General features: G+C 40.6%; 1 protein-coding gene and 1 long non-coding RNA gene across 4 annotated transcripts in view; one reads left to right on the top strand and one right to left on the bottom strand.

The window, feature by feature from the left end:
- The window catches only part of ROS1 (ROS proto-oncogene 1, receptor tyrosine kinase), a 103,606-nt gene that overhangs the window by 75,212 nt on the left and 1,930 nt on the right, over positions 1 to 26,464 (top strand). For both annotated transcript variants that reach the window (XM_064598033.1, XM_064598032.1), the window contains exons 36-43: positions 109 to 244; positions 1,723 to 1,885; positions 3,477 to 3,541; positions 4,516 to 4,645; positions 10,627 to 10,724; positions 10,938 to 11,141; positions 12,075 to 12,209; positions 19,618 to 19,781. In XM_064598033.1, coding sequence (XP_064454103.1) covers positions 109 to 244; positions 1,723 to 1,885; positions 3,477 to 3,541; positions 4,516 to 4,645; positions 10,627 to 10,724; positions 10,938 to 11,141; positions 12,075 to 12,209; positions 19,618 to 19,781 — 1,095 coding nt within the window. The remainder of the gene's footprint in view (positions 1 to 108; positions 245 to 1,722; positions 1,886 to 3,476; positions 3,542 to 4,515; positions 4,646 to 10,626; positions 10,725 to 10,937; positions 11,142 to 12,074; positions 12,210 to 19,617; positions 19,782 to 26,464) is intronic.
- The window catches only part of LOC135365607 (uncharacterized), a 30,626-nt gene that overhangs the window by 2,657 nt on the left and 1,505 nt on the right, over positions 1 to 26,464 (bottom strand). The window contains exons 2-4 of one of the 2 annotated variants that reach the window (XR_010413742.1): positions 10,647 to 10,777; positions 5,100 to 5,331; positions 1,881 to 3,857 (exon numbers count right to left, since the gene is read on the bottom strand). This is a non-coding gene — a long non-coding RNA (uncharacterized LOC135365607). Of the gene's footprint in view, positions 1 to 1,880; positions 3,858 to 5,099; positions 5,332 to 10,646; positions 10,778 to 26,464 lie in introns of those variants that run through there. The other variant, XR_010413743.1, reaches the window with a different exon arrangement.

Below are 26,464 nucleotides of genomic sequence, written 5' to 3'. Positions count from 1 at the left end.
ATTCTACCCATGGTGTTCTTATATATAAACATTTAAAATGTTAACATTTCTTGATGAAAAAAGAAAGCAATGTTTTGTTTTGTAAATTGTGTCCTTTTCTCTTTATAGTCTGGCACAGAAAATTAAGGAATCAAAAAACTCCCAAGGAAGGGCTGACGGGTCTCATAAACGAAGACAAAGAGTTGGCTGAGCTCCGCGGTCTGGCAGCTGGAATAGGGCTGGCTAATGCCTGCTATGCCATACAGTATGTAACCTGGGCCCTCACTACAGGGCACCTAGATGAAGAGTGGGCAACTATAAAGAGAGTGCCCATGGGTCCCGTGTTGCCCACGATTGTCTTGGTCCATGCCCATTATTCTGGCATGATTATTAATATCATCCCCTTCCATTTTCAAATGTGACCTGAGATGGATGGCAAATTATGTGGTTATTCTAGCCTAAGGAAAATAAGCAAAATTCCATTGTGTTCCAGTGTTTTATCGCATAGTTATAAAGTAAACGGAACAAGGACGTAAGTCCTGAATGGAAAAGAACAGACGGTAGCATGATTGGTTCAGCTGGAAGCATCCAGAAGAGAGGAATTCCAAGGGTCCCCTGCCTGGGCTGTTAAGTCCATCGGAGTCTGTTTTCAGAAGTTGTATGGTGATTGCCTACAAAAGCTCTTTAGGATAGTTGAGTTTTGAACTTATGTTGTCATCATAATTTTTTTTTAAAGATTTTATTTATTTATTTGAGAGAGAGAGAATGAGAGGGAGGAGGGTCAGAGGGAGAAGCAGACTCCCTGCCGAGCAGGGAGCCCGATGCGGGACCCGATCCCGGGACTCCAGGATCACGACCTGAGCCGAAGGAGTCGCTTAACCAACTGAGCCACCCAGGGGCCCGTCATCATAATTTTTTTAAAAAAATTCAATTAGCCCACATATAGTATGTTGTGAGTTTTCGATGTAGTCAAAATAATTAAAGAAAATATTTAAATGTCTTTTTATGCAAGACACTATATTGCGGTTTATGCAAGACACTGTATTACGGCCTCTTGCTAAGAGGAATTATGTAGTCATAGGCCTTGAAATTTATAATTGGAGATATAGAAATGGCAGATTTGAAGTAGACACGGGTGATCTAATTTAGTGATTCAGAGGTGACTTTTCCTTGAGAAAATACTCAGCACATTTGATATTCAGGATTCTCTTTTAAAAACTCAAAGCATTTAGACAATTTTTTCCCTCTCATAATATTCCAAGTGAGAGTTGGCTTCTAAAAGTTATGGAGAAGGAGCTGATTTTTGTAGTCATACTAAATTTTGTTTTACACAAAAGATCAGGTGTGTGAAATAGTTAAAGTGAAAGTTTTTAGGCTTATAAACCCAGATGTATTTATTACTAATTTGCAATAGCTTTTCACATAAATTGATTACCTGAAGAAATTAATAACACAACTTTTTAACAAAACAAGCTACAGTAAAAACTCCTGAGTCAATGCACACACAGGCATGTTTCTATCAAGATTATGGTAAAAGTGACGTGATATGCTCTCTGTGTTTTGGAATAGGGAAGGAATATTTGGAAGGTGGAATAGGGAAGGAATAGAAACACAAGATTCCCTGCCACTATATTACATAGAACAGTGTTGCAAAATCATGAGATTTCTCTTTCTCAAACACTAACTCCCAACACCAACTTGTAAACCAATGTATTTTGGGACACCAAAAATACTATTTTCCAGTACTCTTCCAACCCAAGAGGAGATTGAAAGTCTTCCTGCCTTCCCTCGGGAAAAACTGACTCTGCGCCTCTTGTTGGGAAGTGGGGCCTTTGGAGAAGTGTATGAAGGGACAGCAGTGGACATCTTAGGAGCTGGAAGCGGAGAAACCAAAGTAGCAGTGAAGGTAATGCAGATCTTTTAATTCCTTGACATGTCGGGTCAGCACATTTACATGAATTTACATGGATAAAACTGTAGTAACATATGAGTGATTTTAATTGAAAAGACAGCTGAAAGTGGGAGTCCATGCATGACAACAGAAATGACAATGTTTCTTCCATTTCTTCCGTAAGCTCTGTAATTCATAGTTACCACCTAAGGTAACTGATTAGCTAAGACTCGGCAGGTGGTTTTTCCCTTTGAATATACTATAAGAGGACCCGGGGTGGAAAGCACGTTCTCCATGTCTCGGGTATGAGGGCAGTTGCCGCTGATGCAACTCAGCCTTCGCAGTGTGAAACAGCCCTAGTCCATATGTGAACTCTATTTATGAAAACTGAAATGTGAATTTCATATCATTTTCACGGGTTAAGAAATACCCTCTTTTCGACTTTTGTCCAGCCGTTTGAAAATGTAACGTGTCACTTATACCTCAGGAAAGCTGGAAAAACACAAAGTTAAAGCTGAACAACTATTTTCAGAGCTCAAGCTGGACAAAAAAAGTTGCAGGCTGGTATTGGTCTACAAGCTAGAGTTTGCTGACCCCCGGTAGGACACAGTTATTCGCATGGTATATTGAATGTAGTTTTAAGGAAGTGCTGGGTAGACTCTCATATTTGTCTAAAACCTTTTCATCGAGGGATGATGAATCTTTTATGTAACAGGGCAACATCCTGACCACTGCTTGTTAGGAATTTGTTGCTTTGAGAGAGGGCTATACAACCAGAAAGGTTGGCAAAATCCTCTCCGCTGCCAAATCATGCAATCTAAAAGTGCTTTAAACTACTCTAGCCTCACCTGGTGTAAACAAGTGTTTATTTTTCTCACATAACGAGAGGACTGCGGGTTTTTGGTGCAGTACTGTGTTAGGTCAGAGCCAGAATATCTGAAACTCTCTTGACTTTGTACATGTGTGTTGCCTCATGATCCCAAGATGGTTGCCAAAGCTCAGGCATTACATCTTCATTCAGGTCAGGGCAAGGGGGAAGGAATGATGTTAGGTGTATATGTTCAAAAAAGTGAAAGTTTTCCACAAGCTTCTCTTCCCTTCAGGAGTTTTCCCCTTACACCGCATTGACCAGAATTGACACAGATGACCACCCCTATTTGCAAGGGAGGCTGGAGAATTACAAAACACAATTTTCCTGATTCATTATGACCAATTGTCTGGGACTGGGCATCTTGCCTCTAAGAGACAAATTAGGGGATCATTAGCAGGGAAGCCGGGGGAAACAGATATTGGGTAGAAAACTTTGAAAATTAAGAAACTGGCCCACACACCAAATTTGTTCTTTTTAAAATGTCTACATTTTTGGAGGGAATTTGTGTAGATGATACTAGGTCTTTTGTTTTTCAGGCTTTCCCACTTGGACACTAGTTCTAATACAGGCTAAGTTTTGAATGAGTTTACAGAGCACATGCACGTGTATTAGCCATGATCTATTTCCAGCTTTCAGAGTGAATATTACAAAACAAATCAAAGATTGTCTCCATTAACCCACTGAGCTCACAGAATGTCTGCTATACTGATTGCTGGCTTATTTTGTATTGTCTAGACTTTGAAGAAGGGCTCCACAGACCAGGAGAAGATTGAGTTCCTGAAAGAGGCACATCTGATGAGGTATTGGGGCAGCTCTGGCTTCATTTTCCCTTGATAGGAGTAGAAAGCTTTTATATCTGATTGGTAAATTGTTAACATTCAAAATGACCTGACATCACAGGTCATGCCCCAAACAAACATGGCTGAAGTTTAGACATAAATATGTCTGTGGTAACCAGTGTTCTATAGAAACCAGTCTTCCAACAGGCAGTCCTCAGGCAAAAGTTCCTCATTTCTTTGACCTTCAATAAGGAGCGTGTTTCGCAAGTGACATCTGAGGCTGTTCAGCTTTAAACATGCGTATGTTCTTCTAAATGTGTGATCATGGCTCGAATATCTGGATTAAGGGAGAGAGCTCTAAGTACAGGGATGTCAATGAAAATATCCTCTGTCTTAGTAAACTTATCTTCAAGGTTAGAGTCAGTTGCTGGTCAAGAAAACTGCTCAGAGGCATCTTAAAGGGAGGGCCTGAGACGGTGGTCCTGGGGGGTGGCGGGGGGGAGGTCCCAGCTGAGGATTCTAATTATTTGATCGGGGTTTCCTTGGTTTGATGTCTTGAGAAAATGGTGGAAGCCAAACCTGCGTGTCTAAATTGTTTCTCCAAAAGGAAGAGAATAATATTACATACTTGTGATGACTGAAAGTGTAACGCCTTCAAACATCTTTTGAAGGATAGTGGTTAAGATTACTTTCTTTACCAAAACATAAAATCCTTCCTGTGAACGTTTCTTCTAAAGATCACCTATTACAGTCATATGCACTGGCCACTAGGGGTTGCCATATCATCTCTCTAAGGCAAGCACAGGGACTGGTACTTGGAAAAGGAGACTTGCATTTATTAGAGAAAAACAACCCCCCCCCCCCCGCCCCCAGCCCACCGCAAACAGGAGTTTTGAAGGAAACCAGAGATAAAGAATTGCTCTATTTCCCGAAGGCCCTCAGCCAGGGTGCCTGTTGCTGTCGTGTCATCCTGCCTGTCTCTTTCCACCTTGTAGCAAGTTTAACCATCCCAACATTCTGAAGCAGCTTGGAGTTTGTCTGCTGAACGAACCCCAATACATTATCCTGGAACTGATGGAAGGAGGAGACCTTCTTACCTATTTGCGTAAAGCCCGGATGACAAAGGTAGGAAATGGGGTCCCCGTATTGGTTTTGTAATGCAAATGCCCTATAACTTCCCACTAAGTTTCTTTAAATTCGGTAGACTGCAGTTTGGTCAAACCTCAGAAGACTTCTGTGGAAAGAATTCTTGTATTTCCTTCAGTTGGATTAGGACAATTAGAATCCTGGGCTAACTTCTGGCATTTTCTGGTTATTTGAGGCTGTTTTTCATATTTAATGGGAAAATAGGTACCTCACTCCCAAAATCATTTTTTCTGGAGAACAGAGATGGTGTGGCGTTGGAAAGGCACATCTTTCTCTGTACTTAATCTGTATGCCTGTCTGTCCCAAATTGTTACTTGCAAGCCCTCATGTCTTTATTGACTACTCTATGTCCCTACCCAGTCGGCATATCTGTTTGGATTTTCATAGGCATCTCGAACTTGTGTTGGCCAGAACAGAAATCTTGATTTCATACCTCGTCCTCCAAGCCATCCATCCAGTTCCTTGCTTTCTCTTCTACGACCACACTAACAAGCCCAGCCAGCTCTGCAGTTCTGCCTACAGGATGTAGGACTCCATCTTGTCTTCCCTTGGCTTCTGTCCTCGGTGCTCACCTGCAAAGTCTGTGGGATCGGGGCCAGCTGTGACAGCACCTGCGGGAAACTACCTTCTATATCAGACGAGAAACACACAAGACAAACAAGACACTAACATTTAAAGATTTAAAAAAAAATTGGTTTTTATTTCTATCAAAGGGCACATTCTATGGCTAAAACACTGAGATACAGAACAAGGTTTATAGTGAAAGACAGTCTCGTCCCCACATGCCAGGCGTCTACACGTTTCTTCTGGTATTTACCGCCATGTTTCTACACACTCTATACTGCTGTGCATTGATTTTTTTCAATCTTGGGGGAAATCTCCTGACTCCCTACTGTGAGAGGTGAGGATTTAACTCTCTTAGACTGACTCAGTACCAGCCCAAACCTCACCAGCTCTACACATTGAAAAATTTGTTCCCACATCCTCTGACAGTTATCACAATTTTCAGATAAATCAATAGTGCAGATTTACATTACTATGACTACTACTTGCAGCTGAGTTACTCAAATGCTGTGATTATGTTTTTTTTTCCCCTTGAGTGAGAATAATAAACACCTCTTTTATTTTCCCCATTTGCTTCCTTTTTTATATATCTCAACCCTTTGACAGAATCGTGGCGCTTCTATCACTGGGGTTAAATAGATCAGCTGATCTAACACCTAACAGGTTTTTTTCTTGGACACTCTCCTCCTGGAGCCAGTGTGGGTGCTTGTCCTCTGGGCTCTCAGCAGAGCTATCCTCGTTGGAGTTACCTTCACATTTACCCTGCAAATTTTCTTGCTGGACCTTAGTTTCCTCTGTTCCATGACTTTTTTGTTCTGTTGTAGAAGAGAGAAAGCATGCATGTGAGGCAAAAGTCTCCTTTTCTCCCCTCTTTTTGAGAGACTGCCCTTTTTTCTTCCCTCACACTTGATGAATAAGTTGGCTGGATTCTAGGCTGAAAACCCCTTTGCCTTTGTTTTCTAGTTTGTACAGTTGCCTTTAAGAAGTCTCAGGCCATTCTGATTCCTGGACTTAGGATCAGTGACCTGCTTTTTGCCCCTCCTCTCTGGAAAATTTTAGGAACTTCTTATCTGTGGTACTTTTTTACCAATCTGGACACTCAGCCTTGAAAATCACCCCTTTAGTTCTGGGATTTTTTTATATTATTTTTACTAATAAATAAAATTCTTTGTCTCCTCTATTTCCTTGTTCTCGAAACTCTATTAGCTGGATAATGGACCGCTTTGTTTTATCCTTTTGTTCTATTGGCCGTTTTCTCCTGTTTTCCAGCTCTGTATTTGTGCTCTCAATTGTGGTAGATTGCTGTTACTTTTAAAACAGAACTTAAAATTTTAATTTTCCACAGACTTGTTCTTATATTTTGATCGCTTCTTGAAATAATATATATATTTTTTCATATGGGTGGAAACTTACCTAATCTTTCCTAGGACACTAATTATAGTTTTTTAAAGTATTAATTTGCTTCCTGCATTGTCCTGATTTCCTTTATCCTCTTTGTTCTGGGATCTGTTTGTAATGTGAGAAGCTTTTCTCAAATGTTTGGTGATTTGTGGTTGATCTTCCTATTTAACAGGGAGGCCTAAGAAGCTGACTGGAACCTGTGTGTCTATGGCAGCTTCCTTTTCGTTGTCCTGTGGACCCTGCTTTTTCACTGAGGGGTCCCCTAATCTTCTAATGACAGTATCTGGGTGTCTTCCCTGGCACACCTCACTTTCCCCAGAGAGGAATCTTTATGGGTCCTGCCTAGGCTATCGGTGCCTAAGCCTCAGTTCAGGGAGGTGAGAGAGGAGGGGGTTGGAGGTCCAAAGGCTGAGTATAGGGGCTCTCATTTAATTTTCCTCTCCATTTTCAGCACAGTGTCTGAGTGTGACTGGTATCTTTGAACTTGGAGTTGTTCTGGCTCCGTGTGTGTGTGTGTGTGTGTGTGTGTGTGTGTGTGTGTGTTCTGCAGTGGAAAGCCTCCTGCTGTGGTGGGAGGACCTGGGATCTAGTTAGCTCCTAAAATAAACTTCCAAACATTCCTCTTGCTTCCAGGCTTGCCCCTCACCCCTACATTCAGAGATGCCTGTAGGGGGTTTTCTAGTGAAACACAGCCCGATTCTTGTCTTTCCCCTTGCAGGCAGCCAAACTGTCTCTCGGCTCTGCTGAAGGACCACCCCTCCATCCACTTCGCTACCCCAAGATGTTTCATGCACTAAATTTATTTTCCTGATGTATTTGTCCTCGTGAGATTATAAACATTTCCCTTATACTGTCATCTTAGTAAGGTTTGGGGAGAGAGTGGGACTAAAAATGCACACATTCAGTCCCCCATCTTTAACAACCTGTGTTTATCTGTAGGTTGTGTTTTGTTTGTTTTGGGGTAGAGAAGAGGGGATGAAATGAAAATATGGGCCAGCTCTTTCCAATTTATTCCTATTTAGTCAGGATCCTGATGGTTACACTGATTGGTTCTCGAGGGTTCTTCCGCTGCCTTTCCTGAGCAGGACAGCTTCCGTGCCTCACTGCCCTCACTCCAACCAGTGGGCAAGATGCTGTTAGGTGCTGAGTACCAGAGCGCCACAGGCTCTAAGTCCCCATCACGCCAAGTTCATTTGGAGACAGCCGAATCTCCACAGGGAGTGCTCAGAGGCAACATTCCAGAACAGCCACAGCGTCCTTCTCTCCATCCCAGCTCCAAGACTGCAGTGCTGGGTTGAATACATCAGGATTGACTGCATCTAGCGCATATACCTTAGTCCAGTCTTTCATTCTCAGGACCTTAGTTTCTGCATCTATAAAATGGGATATTGAATTGACAATGTTCTCAGGCTCTTTTTTTTTTTTTTTAGCTCTAATATCCTAAGATTCTATTAAGACGGAAGAAAGTAAAAAACAAAACCAAAAACCAACCTATCAAAATAGTATAAATAGATAGCCAGATACAATCAATTCATCAGTTTTTTGCTGCATGTTTATTATACAGTAGTGAAGGATGTGGCTCTTGCTCTCAAGGACTTTGCCACACGGTAGGGAGGTAAGTCACATATAAATAACTTACTTAAGATAGAAAGTGGGAGGGCCTATCGGAGTGCAGTAGAGACTATATTGCAGACGCTCAGAGGAGAGAGATGATTTCCAACTCGGGAGAACTGGGAAGGCTTCACGGAAGAGGTCTTCCATTTGAGACACAACTAAAGTAGGGGATAGAACAGCCTCTGAAACAACACCTTCCCACGTGAGTCTTGAAAAGCTATCACCAGGAGCAGACCCAGGTGGAGGTCTGGGGGCAGCCCAGGGCAGGAGCATCTGGAGTCAAGGAGCCCCAACATGGGGTGATGAGGTATCCTAACAGGTTGTCACAGGGGCTGTCATGAGCAAGGGATAGTTAGAGACATACACAGACAGGCAGCATTAAAATCTGTCCACGGGGAACATGATGCTAGCCACCAGGCTATAGTTCAGAAGCAAGGTTCTAAGTGAGGAGCATCTTCGGTAGAGTGGGCTTTGCCAAAAGCAGAGCAGGGTTCCACTCACAGAGGAACCGAGGAACCAGTCTGGAGACCCAGCAGGGACTCAGACACAGGCCAAGAGACCAGTGTCTGGTGTCTGCTGGATCTGAGCAGTGTTGTTGGAGGATTGATTCTTGGGGGTAAGATCAAGCCTCGCTATCGGACCGAGGTGTGGTAGAGCGGGACCATGGCAATGTTGAGTCTGAGAACATGGAGAATCTTCCCAGTCTGGGGACAAGACATGAGCTTGTTGGGGAAGCTGGGGGAGCAGCACTTAAGAGCACTCATCTATGAGAAATTGAGAGGTTTCAAGGTTGGGAATCATTTGAGATGCTTGGTGAAGGATGTGGATGGAAATCAAGAATAAGAAGGGCATTCCAGACTGGTAGCAGAAGTAAAGAGGAGCGGTTGAGAAAGGCAGAGCAGGTATAAAAACTGCAGGTGGCCCAGTGTGGCTGAAGAATAGATTGGGAGAGGAAACGCTAGGGGACCTCAGTGGAGGTAAAGAGCAGCCTGAGGCCACCATGGAGTCTGTGCGTAGGAATCTACAATAGACTCCACACGCAGTGGGTCACAACGAAGCAGGCTCGTTAAAGCACCAGAGGCTGGAGACAAGTTTGGGATGCGTCAGATAGGGAGGATAATGGCCTCAACGAGGGTAATTGCAGGGAAATGTCAAGGAAAGACAATATATGAATGTGACCTCAGGGAAGGAACTTTGAATTTTTTCCATCTGGTACCAATAAAATCTTCCACTGGCTTTTTTTTATGTAGAAATCACTGCAGCTGGTATCAACTAAATGTGCAAGCTGGCTCTCAAGGAGGAGAGGAGTCGTCTGTGACCTTGAAATAGGGTGCTGCTAACAATTTATGTGGGGGCTCATCTGAGGAACAAGCCCATTGTCATGACTGACATTGCAGTGTGGCATTGGGCCAATAATTAAACTAGCTAGTACTGATTAAATTATCATTATTACATCTTATGACAGCAGCTACTATTTATTAAGTATCTGTTATATATCAGCCCGATTCCATATCTTATCTCAGATCCTATATGGCTAGTACTGTCATTCGCATTTGACATATGAGAAAGGTGCTTAGTACTACTGGGGATTTACCCCAAAGACATAGATGTAGTGAAAAGAAGAGCCATATGCACCCCAATGTTCATAGCAGCAATGTCTGCAATAGCCACACTGTGGAAAGAGCCGAGATGCCCATCAAAAGATGAATGGATAAAGAAGATGTGGTCCATATATACAATGGAATATTACTCAGCCATCAGAAAAGATGAATACCCAACTTTTACATCAACATGGATGGGACTGGAGGAGATTATGCTAAGCAAAATAAGTCAAGCAGAGAAAGTCAATTATCATATGGTTTCACTTATTTGTGGAACATAAGGACTCTGAGAAACAAACAGGGTTCTAGAGTGGAGGGGGGGGGATTGGTTAGCCCAGTGATGGGTATTAAGGAGGGCACATACTGCATGGAGCACTGGGTGTTATACGAAAACAATGGATCGTGGATCACTACATCAAAAACCAATGATGTATTGTATGGTGACTAACATAACATAATAAAATTAAAAAAAAAAAAAGAAAGGTGCTTAGTGAATTAAGCAATGTGATCAAGTTCACACAACTCGTAAGTAGAACTAGGTTTCAAATCTTGGTCTGTCTGAACTGACACCCTGAGATCTTTCCAGTAATGATCCTATATTGCCTCTGCCCACTAAAAATAGTCTTATTTATGTATATTTCAGTAGAAAGTATGTAAATCTAGCTCTTTCCCTCTTTGTTTGAGTTCTTGTAACCAGGACTAAAAATACCTTTAAAACATCACATGTATGTTTTGTACAAACTGGAAAAGTACTTGTAACTTTTCTTTCATTTCTTACAGTCTCACGGTCCTTTGCTCACCTTGGTTGACCTGGTGGATCTGTGTGTAGATATTTCAAAAGGTTGTGTCTACTTGGAGCAGCTGCACTTCATTCACAGGTACGGTGAATTCTAGATACAAGGTTCTTAATGGACATCGGCACAATAATCACCTGAGGTTTGGGTAAAACATACAAGATAATTAAACATTTCATTACTTCAAAATAGCAAAAGTTTTTGTAAAAGGTCTCTTTCTCTAGAGACCTAGTAGGGTTCCTTGTCTGATCTCTGGAACTTTATTATTAGCATTATTAAATATAGCTTCTGCCATAGGGATCTGGCAGCTCGCAATTGCCTTGTCTCTGTGAAAGACTATACCAGTCCATCACGGGTGGTGAAGATTGGGGACTTTGGACTCGCGAGGGACATCTATAAAAATGATTACTATAGAAAGACAGGGGAAGGCTTACTCCCCGTTCGGTGGATGGCTCCAGAAAGTTTGATGGATGGAATCTTCACTACTCAATCTGACGTATGGTGAGTTTAACAGGACACAGAGGAATTCAGGCAGAACCAGCCAATGTCAGAGCCAGAAGGGAATATAAAAGGTCATCTAAACTTGTGGGACTATTCTTGGGTCTCAGTATTTTCACCCCTCACTCTCATCAGTTTTGATCTGTTATCTTACTAGTACATGTGAAATAGATACATTTACTTCAAGTATTCTATCACTGTCCAAAAACGTAGTGGCTATGACTAATAGGAATTGGTACATATGACTCGATGTCCAAGTATGTGTCCAAATGCCTACTCTTTTGGGATGTGTGGTCATTAATTTATAGGTAGAGTTTAAATCATGGATCTCAAAAACAATATGACATTGGGGAGATTTGGGCATCTCTTTATTATTAATATAGGGTCACTCATGTTTGCTTGTTGACCCCAAATTTTGATTTGAGCTACTCAAAATGTAAAGATTTGTTCAATAACTTTTAAGCTGGACTGGCCCCAGGCAAAATTAGTGACGAGATAAAATTAGGCCTGAGTGTTGCCAGTTCACATTCATGCCTTTCCTCTCCACGTTTACTAGCAAGGGGAAAAAGGTGAAATGCTTTCTTGCTTACCCCTACATTAGTCTGCATGTTGATGTTATGAAAGCCTTAAGTAATGGAGGTCTGCAGTGCAGTTTCAGCTGAGAAGGAGGAACAAAGTGTGTGTGTGTGTGTGTGTGTGTGTGTGTGTCCCCTAAGCCTTCCTATCACCTTTGAAGTGTTGCTAGTAGGCAGTTGCTTTTTCTACTTTTTCTTGAGGTCAACTTGCTTTTAAGTCTCCCATTTGCCTTTTATGGGGCCAATAATGCCAATCACAAAGTAGATCCCAAGAGCCCCAGGAGTAATTACATTGGACAAACTACTCTAAACATGATGTTTGTAATAAGTATAATTAAAGTAAACTCTTTAACATCCTTAGGTCTTTTGGAATTCTGATTTGGGAGATTTTAACTCTTGGTCATCAGCCTTATCCAACTCATTCCAACCTTGATGTTTTAAACTATGTGCAAACAGGAGGGAGACTGGAGCCACCAAGAAATTGTCCTGATGATCTGTAAGTTAATTATGCTAATATAAGCACCTAAAAACCAAAAACATGTGCCCATGCAATCTTATGCCTCACTGGCATGGTATTTTAAAATAAAAACCAGAATTTATATATTTGTGTTGTCTACTAAAATGTAAGTTGATTGTAACATTTAATTTACTAAATACACGATGATCTCTTTTTATATATATGTGAAATTTCACTTCAGAAACAAAATTTAGAAGAGCAGAATATATTTATACTCTTGATAGATGAATTCTAATAAAGATATAAAAGCACTGTGTATACACAAACATACTCTTTTTATTTTGGAAGATCTAATTTGGCTAATACCTCAATTTGCATATTATGAGATCCTATTAAATAGGAATATATTCTTTAAAAGTTAGATTGCCTTTGTTGATGCAGCTGATACTGGGACATGGTACTATTAAAAATTACACAGGTTGTGATCTATTTATGCACTTAACACAAAGTGACTAAGAATTAGTGACTCTATTAAACTGATCCTGGCTACTAATCAATTCGTGATTCTCAGGAGAGTAAGCGATTTTGATCTAATTGTACAGAAAAATAAGCCCAGTTATTTTGCCAAGTAATAATCTGTCTTCTTGTGAAAAACCTCAGCAGAAATACCAAGTTCTAAAACCTTTTCTAAGGGATGTTTGCCCCAAGAAACTTCGAAAGGAACAAATACTAAACAAGTATAAAGTCCTCTGTTACGTGCACAATACCAAGCCACATATTATATGGAATATATAGGTGTTTAAACCATGGCCCCAGCTCTTCAGCATCTCAGAATGTATTTTGAAAGAAGAGAAACACACATGGAACAGTTGGATGACAAGCCAACATGTAATAAAGTGCTAAACCGTGTGGTACAGACAAGTGCAAAAGGAATTAGCAGTATGCGGATACACACCACGGCTGCAGTGCCCTGACTATGCTGTGTTATTTTAGAGGATTATTCAGACTGGAGCCAGAGGATGATTAAGAACTGGGCACCTTGGTTGATGTTCTACTGGTGAACGTTTTTGTATTACTTAAATCTTGCAGCCAGAAGAAGAAGAAGAAGATTTGAATCACTGCTTGTTTCGGATTGGGCTTTTACAGACTCTGGGACATTTACAGGGAGATCAGATGTACACACATCTGATCAAGTTTGGTGACTGTGCTTAAAAATGACTCATGGTCCTTTTGGGGGAGATGGAAAAGAGTCTGGAAATGGGAAGTCAGAAATTATACAGAATTTGAAAACCTTTGGTCTAGGGTTTGAGGAAAAACCCCAGCATGCCTAAGCATGAAATATATTTTTATTGGCTAGCAAACTAATCACTGCTCAGCATCTCTTACACATCTACCAAACACTCAGGATTTTTCCTCAGAATTTCAATTGTACCAGATTTTTATTATCCTTTATTATCTGGCCTATTTCCCCCTAGGAGTTACCATGTACCTCATCACAATTACCCAGTTTTTTTGGATAGGCATTTTAGGAATCAATCACTGAATTGTACATTTTGATTGATGTGTTCATTTAATTTGGAGAGGATGGAGGTGGATAATTACTGGGCAGTTGTGGAGCAGAAAAATGTAGGTATGTTGAACTTTGCTCTACCAAGGTGTATCCAGATACGCAACTAGAAAGAGGAGGAAGAAGGGATGCTAGAAAAGTGCTAGAAAAACATTCCAGTTTATGGGCAGACAAAGATATTCCATATAACATTTATGTTCTATATTTATATAACATACATTTATAGAACTTCTCTAAATATATAACTTAATATTCTATATAACTTTATGTCGAGTAATTCATTGGTTGGATATATTATTGCCCTAATTTTATAAAAATATCATTCCCTTAAAGCCCAAATTTTCCATTGGTGGCTTTGAAGTTCATTTGAACATCGGTCACGAAAAAGTAAACAATGCTTCCAGCCCCCTAAGGGTTGCGGTTCTCAGAGCCCTGGGAAGGGTTAAGGATCCATTGCCAACCAGGAAAACAAGTGTGCTAGGAAATGGAGCTCTTAGCCATGCCATTCAATCTGGCCACGGCCTTAAGTTGTCATGATAAAGATTAACTACTCTCCTTAGAGTACAGAGGAAACTGATTTTTATTTGAAGCAGGTCTCTGAGATCACAGGCCCAGCTTAGAGGGTTGAAAGTCTGCACTGAGCCGCGCTGCACCTTCTATTCACTGCCTAAATGCTCAGCACCTGGATGCACTCTGGTCAGGTGAGCCCATAGATGGCTACGCTGTGCTCAACTATTAATGGAATGCAGGAGTTCAGAGCATTCCTGCCCTTCTTTCCATAGCCTGGGATGTATGCTGGAAAGCCCGGTCCTCAGTATTCTCTTCAACTTTCAGTTTGCACAACATCCACGCCACTCCTGAGAAGAAACGGGATCAAAGGGCAATCTACTTCAAGTGAGAGCTCTTGGGGCTTCTCTGACAGATGTATCACAGTGGTAACTGAAACTACTGGAGAGAATCTCAAATGTAGGAGGTGACAATGGGAGGGCATGAAGGTTCACCATCTTATTTTTCCTCTTAAAATATATGTACACCTAGATGGTAATTGGGCCTCTTGGGGATTGGTTATAATGAGTAAGGGAGTTCTGGAAAATCTGTATTTTATGTGCTTTGTTTCAATACCTATAGAAACTCATCCCCTTCATACTGAGAGATGCTGTGAAATTTTCATCTGTTGAATTTCAGTTGCTTTATGAATTCAAGGACTTTAATACTCACAGAGACCAATAATGAACATGGCTAATGAGTCTCGTGCTATTTTAAAAAAAACATTGAGGCAAAGAAGAGTAAAGGGTTGGCATGGTGAATGGAGGAATTTGAACCTGAACACTTAGCCAGGTGAAATATTTCAAGTATGAGTGAGTATTTTGTAGAGCTAGAAAAACCAGCCGAGGGAAATTTTAACAAAGCAAATGACCTGTAAGTTTATTTAGAGTACTATGCTCGAATATTTGTAACTATAACGTAGGATAAGTGCGATATTGAATTGCGACAAGTGCAGGATTGTAAGGGAAGACCCGATGCCAAAGGTATAGTTGCTGTTATTAATTTACCTGAAAGATATGAGAAATGCATGTTTTAGGAGTTGTTATATTCATAAACGCCTTTTCGTTCCACTGCCACCTCAATGCTGTTTAAGAGTGTTAAGTTGCACTCCTTATTTTTAAATGATTATTGCTTTCTAGAGCTCCTCTTTTCTTAATCTAGGGCAATTCCCTGCTCCTTTGCTCCCGGATGGTGGGAGAGAAAGATTTGATATACTATCAGGTCGTATGTATTTGCCATCAGAAATTTAAGAATAATGACTGGGTTCAATGTAAATGAAAGCCCCTTAGACAAAAGACAATAGGGATGTCTGTTGAAATAAGTTACAGGGATTAAACAAGAGGCTGAACATCTGGAGGGTCGTTTGAGTGGGTGAGAAACAGACTAAGTGGTGACTGTTAGGAATGGCTTCTTCCTCCTTGCACCTCCTTCCTTCTCCCCTTTCTTCCTTCTCACTTTTTCTTTTCTCTCCTTCTGAATCATCTCCGTTAAGTATCTTGAGACCTTTATAGAAATGAAGCAGGTTAGGGGTGCCTGGGTGGCTCAGTCTGTTAAGCGGCTGCCTTTGGCTCAGGTCATGGTCCCCGGGTCCTGAGATTCAGCTCTGCTTTGGGCTCCTTGCTCAGCGGGGAGCCTGCTTCTCCCTCTGCCTGCCACTCCCCAGGCTTGTGCTCTCTCTCTCTTAAATAAATAAATAAAATCTTAAAAAAAGAAATGAAGCAGGTGGTAAATAAATAAAAAACTTCTTAGTTAACCTTAGTGGCAAGTCTTGAGAGATTCTAATTACCTCTTGGCAATATCTTTGAATTGCAACTGTATTTTCAAAAGGGATATGATTCCTGTGGTGAAGTATACTTTCTCCTTGCAACTTTTAGGACAACCCTTAGGTGATCATCAAGATCCTGCTTTAACTATTGGTTAAAATTGCATGATCGAATATAGTTATGATATTTTATTTCAGAGTCTAATCATCCTTCATTCAAATATTTTTATCACCCCTGTTTTTAAATGAGAGGTTATAAAGAAACATGTAAAAAATAGGTTCTCAGCCTTGATTCTCATTTTTAAGAAGTAGAGCCAAGTTTGGCACTCTATATTGAGAACGTAAATTCCTTGTCGTGTATCTGAAGTCATCAGATGAATACTGGAAATAGACCAATATTAGGTTTCCCCCTAATACTCTGATATTGAGTACCAACTCTGACCTGAGGTGCTTGTCAAGAAATGAAAGAGATGAAAGTGGACTTTGCAGGCCATACTATAATGGAACGGAGGTTTTCCATTATAATTTCTAACATAGATACTAGCTATTTTAAATATGATACCTATCATGATTTCTTGGTCATTGTCACCCAGTGACTGAATACATCCTTATCCTAGCACCACTGCCATTACCTTAGTCCAAACCATCATTATCTCTGACCTCATCTTCTTTAATAACTTCTTTGCTTCTCACTTGCCTCTCTACAATCCATTCATTCTCCACATATATCAGCTGGAGTAATTCCCTAAAAATGTGAAGATCATGCCTTCTTAAAAAACTTCAGCAGCTTCCCATCATAGTGCCATAAAATCCAACTCCTAGCCTGGCCTATGAGACCTGCATGATCTCCCCTTCTTCTTCTGATGTCCTTTCACGCTCTCTCCCTCAAGGACGGCTCTTTGGCCACACTGGCGTTCTTTCAGTTTCTAAAATGAGCCAAGCTCTTTCCAAATTTAGGAATTTACACGTGCTTTTCTGTCTTCTAGTATGTTCCCTGCATCCCATCCCCATCCTGTTCCCATGAGTAGCATCTTATTTTCCTACAAAGTTCCTTGGCTTAAATGTCACTTCTTCAGAGTGTACTTCTGAGAGCAACTTACTAAAAATGTTCCATCTCTATTAGAGATCACATTTGTTTTCTTTAGCACTTTTTTTTTAGAACTTGTAATTTGTAATTGTATGTTAATCTGTTGATACAGTAGTACTAATATTTTTTAAAGATTTATTTATTTATTTTTAGAGAGAGTGAGAATGAGCAAGCCGGGGGTGGAGAGGGAGGAGGAGCAGGGCAAAGGGGAAGAGAGTCTCCAGCAGACTCCACAAGGAGCACAGAGCCCAATACAGGGCTCCATGCAGGCCTCCATCCCATGACCCTGAGATCACCACCTAAGCCAAAACCAAGAGGCAGATGCTTAACGGACTGAGTCACCAAAGTGCCCCAGTAGTACCAATATTTTTAGATACGTCCCAACTTATGTTTCTTCATCAGTTTTTCTCTCCCTGCCGCCAATCTGACCTCTAGCTCCAGGAAGTGAAAAAAAAAAAAAAAAAAAGGAGCAGGTACTTGACCTTTTTAGTAAGTCATAGACTCAAAAGCCAGGTTTGGAGGAGGGAGAGGTTATCTAGAATCCTTTAGCTCCTTGTTGGTATGCTAAATGCCAGGTTTGAGTGACTAAAACCTATAATTCTGTGTAAGGATAATCTCATTAAAAAGAGGGAGCAGTAGAAACCCCATTCCTTCTAAGCCCTGTGGGAAGTGTCAGAAGAAGAGACCTTAACAGATAGAGGTAGGAGGGTGAAGATGTTGGATATCTAGGTTCTGAAAAACCTCCTGTAGGCTTCAGTTAGCCCAAGTGTGGGCAACTGCCCACCTCTCCCAATTTGGGAGGATGGCAAGTTGATCATTGAGCAGGGGACCCCTCCCCCATATTGATATGGAGACCCAGCATCAGGAATAAGGTAGAAGGGCATGTCCAGACAGAGAAGGTCAAGCTTGCACTTCCAAGCCTCCTTTGTTTCCCATGCAGTGTGAACATTTTGTTGAAAACTAGAGATTCAGCCAAGGAGCATCCTGTAGGGACACAATAGAAGCAGGAACGGATCCCCTGGGCCTTGTGAGCATATACAGGACATAATGCAGTCTCAGAGAAGGTTATGGCTAGAGAGAGGGAAGGGAGGAGCAGTTCAGTGGGAGCTGGGTGCAAAGAAAATGTAAGGAAACCATGGGCTGCCTGTCTTAGGAATGGACCAGATCAGTCACTCCTCACTGAATTCCTGATCATCCTACTCTGATACAAGCAAAGATCCGGAGGACACAAAGGGGTCAAAAAGGTTCTTCACTGTGCCATTATAAGTCACATAAGACTTTCACCCAACATGTACGCTGCCACCATCTTGTAGAACAGGACAGAGGGAGTAGGAATAGCATAAAAATAGAGATTGAGTTATTAAGTGGAAAAGACTGAGCATGACTTAAAAAGATCATTTAAAATTTTGAATCACACCAGGTTTTAAACTGCATTGTACTTAATGAAGTTCATTTTTTTCTCTTAGGTGGGGGCTCTAAGAAAGACCTAATTAGTAGCAGACAATGTAAAAGAGCTACATTTTTTCCTGTTCCTAGGAGTTGTAGTGAGATAGATTTTTGTCATCTTCTTACATTTACCATTTGTATCCCTATGAGGACAGGAGCCACACTACCACATCCCCAGCTCTTGATATACTGCTGATATAAAATAAGTGTCCAACAAATCTTTGCTGAATGAATGAACACAGTTAAGAGTGCTACACAGACATTTCTTAGACAGCTGTTAAGGAAAAAATAATGTTTAATAAACCAGCTATTACTGGAGCGCTTGGGTGGCTCAGTTGTTAAGCGTCTGCCTTTGGCTCAGGTCATGATCCCAGCGTCCTGGGATCAAGTCCCGCGTCGGGCTCCCTGCTCGGCGGGAAGCCTGCTTCTCCCTCTCCCACTCCCCCTGCTTGTGCTCCCTCTCTCGCTGTGTCTCTCTCTGTCAAAAAAATAAATGAAATCTTAAAAAGAAAAATAAACCAGCTATTACCGTCTGAGGAAACTGAGTCTCTTACTTAACCTGACAGTATAATGAAGAGTAAAAGCATTAGAATTGGATGTTTCTACCTCAGGTTCTGCCACTAAAGATCTATGTGGCTTGGAGTAATCTTAGATTTAATTTTAGATGTCAATATATGAATGTAAAATCTTCTTAGTCTTCAATAATTTTTATAGCTGTCAATTCCCTTATGCATTGAGTAATTGTTCTCCAGCCATCTATTTATCTGTTTATTTGGATTAATAACTATTAAAAATAATAGCTTTTCAAAAGAAATAGCTTTTCAAAAGAAAGGTATTATGTAACAAAGGTAGTAATACTGCAAGGCACTGTTAAATTAGAAACCAAAGATTTTGTTCTGGTTTATTTATATTAATTATGGAAAACGGGCAGTAAGTCAAATGTGTTGCCTTCCGAAATGACCTTACATAGACTATCAGTACTGGTTGCCTAATGATCTCCAATGACCGTTTACTTTCATGTCTTTACCCATGTATCCAGGTGGGATCTATTGACCCAGTGCTGGGCTCAAGAAGCTGACCAAAGACCTACTTTCCACAAAATTCAAGACCAGCTTCAGTTATTCAGAAATGTTTCCTTAAAGAGTATTTCTCAACGCAGAGAAGAAGCAGACCCCAGTGGAGTCATAAATGAAGGCTTTGAAGGTAAGTTTGATTCTTTTTCAGAATTTTCTGGTTTTCTTTCCAGTGTGAATTGAAGAGGTTAAAACGAGATATACATAGAAGACATTTATGGTGAGTAAGAAGAATAATATACTGGCACCATCGTCATAATAATGAAGTGCTCATTGTACTCCTCTTTGGAAATTATTTTTATTTGTGCACTAAATTAAAAAAAGAAGAATTGTGATATGGCCCCTGGATTTATCATCTAAGATAGTAAGGAGGTGAATTAACATGTTAGAAATCTGTTTTCCTTCCCCTCCACCCCTCATACGAGTTTCAACCTCAAGTGCAGAGCTGAGTTAATTATAGAGGGTTAGTTGGTGGTACATTATGATCATTGGTCTATGCAGGGCTTCTCCCTTGTTTGTTTAGTCCCTTTATCTCCATATTCTTCTCCTGTTCTACTTCCTCTCTCCTCTGGCCAGGCAACCATTCTAATGCCTTTAATGTGTATCTTTTTATTTGTATGTTTTGCTGCAAAATGTGTATTGTTTTGTATACACAGATGCTGCTGTATTTGTAAAGCTTCTTTTCTTTTTCATTGAGCACTGTTTCTAAGAGCCATCCGTGTTGCTATGTATATATCTAATCATTGCTTCTAACTGCTGAGTAATTTTGCAATGATTATTGGAGTGGCTCACGCCTTGTTAAGGTCTAGTCTGAGTCCACAACCTCAGTAATTTGGTAAATGAGGCAATAATCTTCTGGAACCATTCTACTGTGATGGACAAACTAACCGTTTTTAGTTCAATGAAAAGTCCCAAATGGAATTAAAACCCAGTAGTCACTTAATTCATTTCCCAAATCAGATTTATAATATGTTTGCCTCCTTGGCTGTAGAAAAATGAATTCTAAAATGAGCCACTATTAAAAGTTCCCAGGGCCCTTTGTGAATGCAGACATTTTTGCTTAGAAATAAAGCTGGCAAGACGGACCACGAGTCAGAATCTCTCAGGAATCAGGCCCCTCAGTCTTTGCAGTGACTGATGATAAGAGGCTGACGGCCGTCGTGGAGTCCAGAGTGAGACCTCTGCCTGGAGCGATGCTCTTGACTAATAGCAGGGAAGAATATGAGGCACAGGATGAACATCTGCTTGTCTTGCATGCTGTATCTCTGAATATGAATTGGGGGCAACTTAGACTCCATGACATGCATGGAAATAACACGGATCGCATGGTTTCCCTAAATGAACAGTCAGTGACAGACTGGAAAGGGCTGTGCTTGTCTTGAGCATGCCTCGTTACCCTCAGATAAGCCTTGGTAACAGCCCCACACTGGCTCCCCCTGCCTTCCGGTCACGGAACCCCGCTGATTCTGAGTGTCAGCGGCCAAGCCCTGAGGAGTGCCAACTGGGGCATTAGCCCCATCCTTGTGGAGGGTTCTGTGCATATAGGTACCTGCGTGAAGACCACACAGGATAAGGAAAAACAGACCGGAAGCCATTCTAGGTACTATCAAGTCCTTCTCATTTTCTAGGCATTTACTTAACGTATTTCTCTGAGTGGAATTTTGATAAAATTTTTTTAAAAATTATTTCAGCAGGTATTGACTTGTTGCAAGGCATAGTGTTAAGCATCTAAATTTAATGTGTTCCATTAGGCTGTTTTAAGAAAAAAAAAAAAGAGGCAAGAATATTTCTTTCCCTTGAGCAATTAGAGTCAGTTTCTTTAATTTTGTATTTAAGGTTTAATAGTGAGCGCTGCTTCTATTGGCTGTCCTTGTCCCAGGGCTGCATCTCTGTCCCTACTGTTCTGTTGAAGCCATTTGAATCTGCTCCTCTTGGCCTGGTTCTTAGTTGTGGTAACCTCACATACGGAAACTTGAGAGAAAGCGCAATCCGGGATCGTTTACCAATACGTAAAAGGAGATCTTTTGTTCCTAAGATAGGTAAATGGCAGTAACTGAGTAGAGCCCACTGTGTAGACATGTGAATCGCAAGCAGAGTGTGGCTTTGCTTGCCTGGCACTGAAAGAATGTTTTTCTTCCTAAATCACTGCTCTTATCTCTGCAAGCAGCACTTAACTGAGAAGACCCTGATTCAAATTTGTGACTATCCCTTTTGCAGACCTTATAAAATTAAGCACAATTCTTATCGTTTTAAAGCCTTAAGAATTTCTGTTATTTGACATCAATCATCAAAATGACTCCTGATTCCTTTCCAGTTTTCCTTAGAATTTTTCCAGTAATCAATCTCAGTAACTGCTCTCGCTGTGCTATCTCATAACTGCATCTACATTTTCAAGATCTTTGTTATGAAAGTAATTTATGTTTATGGTTAAAAAACATATAAAATTATAAAAACAGAATAAAAAGCAAAAGTCTCCTACTTGTCTCTGTCCTTACTCTCCAGTGCTCGCCATAGTTAGCAACTTGGTTATATGCTTTTAGATATTTTATATGCATATACAACCGATTATGGAAATATTTATGTATGTTTATATGTGGATTGGCTGGATTCAGAGATAAAATTGATGTAATCTAGAGGACTGAGTGGGATATAGGTTCTCTGGTCAGGGCTATATTATCTTTTTTCTAGTAAGTGAGCTGATATGTAAGGATTTGGGGAGCAGGAAGCATTTTCTCTTGCCACTGAGAGGGAGTTCGTGTTCTGTGGGAGTCCAGAGGAAGGACGCCAAGTCCATATCATGTGTCAGAGAGTCAATAAAAGCCAGTGGGAAGAGGTTACTTCCAAGCTGAGTTTTGCAGAGAGGTGAGAAAAACAGTATTTCAGGATAGAAGGCACAGTATGTAGAAAAGCAGGGAATAATAGAGAATGGGGTGTACACAGAACGGCATGTAGTTTATCACATATGAGGCTGGGAGATGGCAAGGGAGGAAATTGGAGGGAGAGTAGTCATACATAAAAAAATCAGGTAAAAAAATGAAAATGAATGGAAGCTGAATTAATGAATGGTAATAGATACAGAGAGGAGGAAACGAAGTCCAGAGGTAGATGTTGTAGGACTTGACATCTAACTGAGTGACAGAGAGAGGAGACAATGGTGAATCCCAGTGATTTGTGAAAGTAGGTGAAAAGTGGTGCTCTTCCCAGAGACGGGGGGCATAGGAAGAAGAATAGCTTCGCACAGATTTGGTTTCAGCTGGCTGTGGGCTAAGTGGAGAAACCTCATATTCAGTTGAAAGATCTGTCCTATAAATATAGGTAGTTGAAGTCAAACCCGTATGTGAGGTTACCACAAATAAGAATTGAGGTCATTCAATTAGAGTGTATAGAACAAGGAGAGGAGTGAATGATGGATGGGACCTAGAGAACAGTCAAGATATTAGAGACTGGCAAAGAAAGATGGTGGCACAGAGACAAGAAGCCAGAAAGGGACAGGAAGGTCATGAGAGAGTATTGTCAGATCGAAAAGAGAGAGGCTCATGAAGGGGGGAGTGGTCAAATGCTGCAGAGATAGAGAGTTCCAGGGGGATGCAAAGATCTTACAGTTGACATGTATTATATTTTAAAATCTAACTCTTTGCTTATGGAGTCCTTTCCTTCTAATGTGTGCAGACATTTTATAAACATCACAGAGGCTGCCATAGGGGCTTAAGAGGGCCTGAGAGCTGAGCGTTACCTTAGCCTCTACCAGAAGTCTCTGTGAACCCTTAAGACAATCTTTTTACTATGTTGCATTACCTAGTTCATCTGTGAGGCTGAGATAAGTAACAAACAATGCTCACATTAAATACAGAGAACAAAAACCTTATTGTGAATGGCTTTTATTTATTTTTCTCATCTTTTTTAAAAATTTAAATTCAATTAGCCAACAAATAGTACATCATTAGTTTCAGATGCCCAGGGCTCATCACATCACGTGCCCTCCTTAATGCTGATCACCCAATTACCCCATCCCCCCACCCAACTCCCCTCCAGCAACCCTCAGTTTGTTTCCCATAGTTAAGGGTCTCTCATGGTTTGTCTCCTTCTCTGATGGCTTCCCATTCAGTTTTCCCTCCCTTCCCCTATGATCTTCTGCACTGTTTCTTATAGTCCACATATGAGTGAAACCATACTGATAATTCTTTCTCTGATTGACTTACTTCACTCAGCATAATACCCTCTAGTTCAGCTAATCTTATTGTAGCCCTTTTTAATGTGCCCTTCACTGTGTTATGTGGGTTAACTCATTAAATACTCACAATAGTCTTATGGCATGGGTATTATAGCACCATTTTACAGATGAGAAGACTGAGATTTAGCAATTTGCCCGTGGCCATACTGCTGAGGTGGGGCTGGAGTATGGCTTCTGCTTTCAGCCTTCACAGAAACATGGCTGTCATAAGGAAAATACCCACACACCTTCCCCAATTTGTTATCAATAGTGTCCTGTGCAGCTAGGGATAGTGAAAGAACTTATTACTTCTGGCTTGCTAGAAAAGATACCCCAATTTGTCCTGGTCATTTAGGTGCCAAGTTGTTGGCAGACTGAATTAAAATTCTAAGTAATATTCAAACAACAGTGAAGCAGACAAACATGCAGAATAACGATGCAGGAAGAGTTTAACGAGGAATATAATCAAACTTCGATAATTTAGATAGAAACAAGCAATTCTGTGCCATGACAGAAATTCAATTTTAGTAAAAGAGAAATTCTCATTCTGTTATTTACAATGAATGTAAATCCTGAAGGTAAGGAATGGAAAGAGATATGGGAGTCACTAAAAATTTTGATTATTGAGATGTGACTGAATAAAAGCGACAGAGAGAAGAAATGGACTGACAGGCAGAGTTTGCATATTTGCAAAGGATAGAAATCATAAAACAGTCCCTTCAAGGGAAGCCTAAGCTTAATTACCTTTTTAATAAGAGAGAATGTGTTTAATAATAGTTTACTGCTCTGCAGACTGGTGGGCATATTTAGCAAAGCAGTTAAGATGTCTGTCTTGACTGTTATTATTGGAGATACATAAGAGGGGTAAGAAAACCATTGGAAGGACTTTTTTTGAAAGAAAAAAAAAGCTGGGAGGTGGTGGGCATTAGGATTACAGGGAGCAACAATACCATGCCTATCCTATGGTCCTACTGACCTAATGGGGTAGAGAGGGGATAGAGAGAGATTAGTAACATATCTGGGCATCTAGTAAAAATATCCCAGTGACTTCATCCAAACATTTTTGTAAACATCACCTCATCAGTCCCAGAGAGTTCTACAGGAAACAAATCTAAATGCTCCTCTGCTGTTCTAAACATAGCCAGTCAGCCAGCATATGTCTCGTCTGTAAATACCCTGTCTTGCTTGGAAGTCTTTATTTTAATATTTCCCTCTTAAAGAAAGGGTTGCTGAGCACATGCTATCTCTGTTCAGGATCTCTGCCTTAAGATCTGACCTGCAGGCTTTCTATTCAGTTTTAAACAAAAACAAACAAACAAAACACCCTCCTCCCCACCATCTCTCATAAGTTCTTTATGCAATAAGAAGATGTACTAATTGCTGAAAGCTTGCCAGGGTCAAGTTACTAAATATTGGTCTAAGTACTCTAAACCAATGAAGAAGTTAGCTAATGATTTTTCTTTGATGTTCGGTGCCAGAATTTGTAAAAAGAACTTATCTGCCTTATATAAAAGTTTGTTTTTTTTTTTTCAAGTAACTCAACAAGGGGAAAAAAAAATTGAAATCACGTATGGGTAGAACATTTCCAAATAGGCTATTTAATGGATTAAAGGTATGAAAATGAAGCTGCTGATAATATGAGTAGCTAGACCTTTACTATAGATTTAAGTTTTGAAATTTTCTCAACTTTCCTTTAGCCTGATTTCTTTAAACCTTTTCAGGAACATCCTAATGTCCTCAATAATCTGGGCCCCTGGACTATTTAAAGTTAAATATCTTATTTCTTCCTATCACTTTTTGATATTTTTGGTTGCTATCATCATATATAGAAAACTGTTCTTATGAGTGTCTCAATGGCTCTTAGTGCATGTTGACCATAATCCTAACAGCAGGATGCTTCCAAAGATTAAAGCACTTAGGCATTAACCAAGCTTGGCATCTGATTTCTATGGGGTTGATATTTTATAACACGGCGTGACAATCTGTGTGGTTTGCAGTGGGCTATCATGATGTTTGAACGATGAAGAGGAACATGAAATGATGGCCAGGAGTCTGTGAGCCTGTCACTCCACCATCTTGTCCTTCGCCAGTGTGGGAAGGTGGGCAAACAAATGCGCACATCCTAAGACAGAGCAGGGCCAGTGGTTCACATGCTCTTACAATAAAATAAGATTCGTAGTTCAGGCAGAACCATTACATTCCATTGGCAAAAAGTAGCTACAGTAGTGCCTCCCTCAGTCCTTTGAAGTTGTTTCTTTCCCCCATATTTCCATTTAAATTCACTCCAAAGAAACCCAACCTGGGTGTACATCAGGGCTAAGGGCAGAAGGTTGGCAGCGCAGCTGACCTCACCCTCCTTAGTGACACCCATCTGGAAGCTTCTTGCTGGAAGAATAATGGAGACAAAGGAAGGACCACCCTCTGTTGACCAAAATGTTTCTGATTTGTAAAATATCATCCATTTTGAAAGAACAGGAATATTTCTAATCATAAATTTTTCATCCAGGTAATAACACTCAGCAATTGGAAAGCATTGATCACCAACAAACAATCCCCATAATACACATTTATATATTTATGTTTATATTGTGTACTTGTCCCTT

The sequence above is a fragment of the Mirounga angustirostris genome, unplaced genomic scaffold (assembly GCF_029215605.1).
Source record: "Mirounga angustirostris isolate CCGP_5_RB_7025 unplaced genomic scaffold, mMirAng1.0.hap1 SCAF_8, whole genome shotgun sequence".
Classification (NCBI taxonomy): domain Eukaryota; kingdom Metazoa; phylum Chordata; class Mammalia; order Carnivora; family Phocidae; genus Mirounga; species Mirounga angustirostris.
The sequence above is the reverse complement of the archived record's forward strand: the minus strand, read 5'-3'. Positions and strand labels throughout refer to the sequence as shown.